The 3,103-nt window shown below is 37.7% G+C and overlaps 1 protein-coding gene across 1 annotated transcript in view; it reads left to right on the top strand.

Moving 5' to 3' along the window:
• LOC110337983 (trace amine-associated receptor 8c-like) overlaps positions 1 to 414 on the top strand; it is a 1,278-nt gene extending 864 nt beyond the window's left edge. The window contains exon 2 of the mRNA XM_021221121.1: positions 3 to 414. Coding sequence (XP_021076780.1) covers positions 3 to 414 — 412 coding nt within the window. The remainder of the gene's footprint in view (positions 1 to 2) is intronic.
• The last annotated feature ends 2,689 nt before the right edge of the window (positions 415 to 3,103 follow it).

The following is a 3,103-nucleotide window of genomic DNA, read 5'->3' as shown; positions in this document are numbered from 1 at the left end:
CCTACCCTTGTTATGATCATTCTTTACAGCAAAATATTTTTGGTAGCCAAACAGCAAGCTGTAAAAATCGAAACTTCTGTAAGTGGCAACAGAGGTGACTCATCCTCAGAGAGTCACAAAGCCAGAGTGGCCAAGAGAGAGAGGAAGGCTGCAAAAACCTTGGGGGTCACTGTGGTGGCGTTTATGGTCTCGTGGCTCCCATACACAGTTGACGCATTGGTTGATGCTTTCATGGGCTTCATCACTCCTGCCTATGTCTATGAAATCTGTTGCTGGAGTGCCTATTATAACTCATCCATGAACCCTTTGATTTATGCTTTCTTTTTTCCTTGGTTTAGGAAAGCCATAAAGCTTATTTTAAGTGGCGAGATTCTAAATGGACATTCATCAACTACAAATTTATTTTCAGAATGAGCATTAATACCAAATTCAGAAAATTCCTCAAGTGCATAAAATTATGAAATGGTTGCAGAACTAAATCTGAGAAATGACCTTTTTGAAGCTAGGAAAATACAGCATTAAAAAAATTAGCCAGGAGGAATATCATATCAAAGTTAAAACATTGAACTGTCACTGACATTATTATTTTACTACATGACAAACATGGCTTTTATGTCACCAATATCTTTGAGCATGCACTTGCATTGTTTCAGTGCATTGAATTTTTTTTAAGCCATATCCACGGAAGAGGGACGTGAGCTCTGCTCTCTGGTCCCTATGATCTCAGACATGGAGCTGAACTTGGCCCTGCACCCTAGTGATCTGCAGCTCTTGTTTTGTTTGCTTTGTCCAATAAAAGGTTCTGTACTATAAAAAACTAATGGATCCACTTAACACCTTGGCAGAGGTGTTGAAATACAATGCTTCTCCTATAGAAAGATCATTAATAAGTTACAAGCTTAATTTTATTGACTAAGTATAAATCTGTGTTAAAGTATTTCTTCATTCCCAATAGCTTTTGTCCACCTGTGTTTTCTCAAGTTGTTACTTTAAATGAAAACTAAATTATAAAGAGCTCTGTATATTTTTTTACATAGTATTTAAAAGATGGGCTCAGACATATCACATAACATATCAGCAATCAGAAAATTCCCATCTGACATATTCCCTTCAGTATGGCAACTTTTCCAATAATTTAGTGGTAAAGCTATCAATAGCTTATCAGTAACAAAATATAGACACAGTCATAGTGGATTGAGGTAGAGAATAGTGATAGAGTTTGCCTAGTAAGTGTGAGGGCACAGTCCTCATTCCTAGCATGGCTAAGGGTAAATGAATGAATGAATGAATGAATGATTACAACCTTCATTCACACCTAGACCTCCAAGAACTACCCATGAGATCAAGCCTTGCTGCAGTAGAGGTTTCCATGTGTAACAGAAGCCACACTAAATGCTCCCCTGGCTGGGTGTCATGGCGTCTTTACTCTCCCCCATCCAGACATCAAGTTTGTTTTTCTTTCTCTTTTCCACCTTTGACTCAATCTTACATTCACACATTGGAAGGTCAGCCCTAAGCAATCACATTTCTCACACATTTGTATAAAAACAGGGACAGAACAATAGTAGAATACTAATTTCAACATTAATTTATTTCAAAATAGGCATTAAAGGCAACACTCACTGCCTCCAGTTATCCTGAAAATTTATTTCCATTAATAACATTTTCATTCATTGTTATAATTGATTCAGGTTGAAAATAAACTTTATTTTGACATTTATGTACCATGATGCTAACATGTTATAAATGTATATCTCACGTCATAGTTTTGTTTAAAAATGGATAGTATCTACTTTTTTAATAAAAATCTTCATTAAAGCATATGAGAATTTGACAATGCTTGTCTCAGACATTAAACACTGGGCCGTGCCTATTCTAGGGTGCTGTGCTTTTCCTTCCTCATCCATTTCTTAATTCTTCTGCCTTCTTCTCTCTCTCTCTCTCTCTCTCTCTCTCTCTCTCTCTCTCTCTCTCTCTCCTTCTTTGTTTCTTTCTGTCTGTCTGTCTGCCTATCTGTCTGTCTGTCTGGGTGGGTGCAGCCATATATGCTGGTTCCTGTGGAGTCCTAAGAGGTCATTGGATCTCCTGGAGCAAGGGTCACAGGAGATTGTGAACTGCTTCATGTATGCATTAGAAACTGAGTTCAGGTCCTCAGGAAGAGCAGCAGGCCCTCCTCCTGCTGAGACACCTCTCGCTGTCATTTGCTGTACTGTTAAAAATAAAGTTAGAATACTTATGCCACAGAGCAAAGTGTTTTCACTTTTAGGTAGAAACATTCCTTTCGTCTATAAATCACTGTACTGGAGGTTTACAGAATATAGTAAATTGCTACGAGCTTTTTTTTTTTTTCAGGTAAAATCTTGTCTATGCTACTTGAATATTTTGAATATTGCCTTGTCATTTTTAAACCTCTAAAGACAGTTTTAAAACAAACAAGTTGCCAAGTTTTAAATTCTCACCCATCTAATGATGGTCCATATTCTTTCAGTCTTCAGTCTTATGTCACACTTCATCTTCATTTGGTTTTGCAAAATGTCCAATGATTAATACCTGAAGAGAACCTAACATTAGATTGTCTCTCCTTATATTAACTGAGAACATAAAGGCCAATATCTTTGAGAGTGACTATAAGGACTGCATATGGAAGGTTTCATTGGATGACAGTTTTTGTGTTTATTTTTGTTTTTGGTCTGAAGAAGCTGTGCACAAGTTTCAGAGGGAGCTCCCGAGGCCAGAAGGCCTGTGTGTGAAATGTCCCAAATCCTTGACATCATGTACAGGCTTCACTTGGGTTAAGTCACTTGCTGTTTGCAAGGGTGAGCTCTCCTCTGGAAAATGGAGGTCAAATGGAGTGTTGTCCATGAAGAACTGTCAGCAAAGCAAAATGGATCTGAGAACTCTGAGGGTAAAGAACTGATGAACCACTGTACTTGATGTGTGCAAGAAAAAACCCACTAAGATGTTACATTCAAGAGATTTTAATACATGTCCAATAAACCAGTCCACAAACAAGTCCTGAATACAGTTGCAACTCCAGATCTTTACAGGAAGATCGTGAATCCAAATGTAAAGGATAAAGACAGGGCAGTTACAAATAACATGA

Source organism: Mus pahari, chromosome 21, assembly GCF_900095145.1.
Source record: "Mus pahari chromosome 21, PAHARI_EIJ_v1.1, whole genome shotgun sequence".
In the NCBI taxonomy this organism is placed as follows: Eukaryota; Metazoa; Chordata; class Mammalia; order Rodentia; family Muridae; genus Mus; species Mus pahari.
Note: the sequence above shows the minus strand (reverse complement) of the source record. Positions and strands in the feature narration are given on the sequence as shown.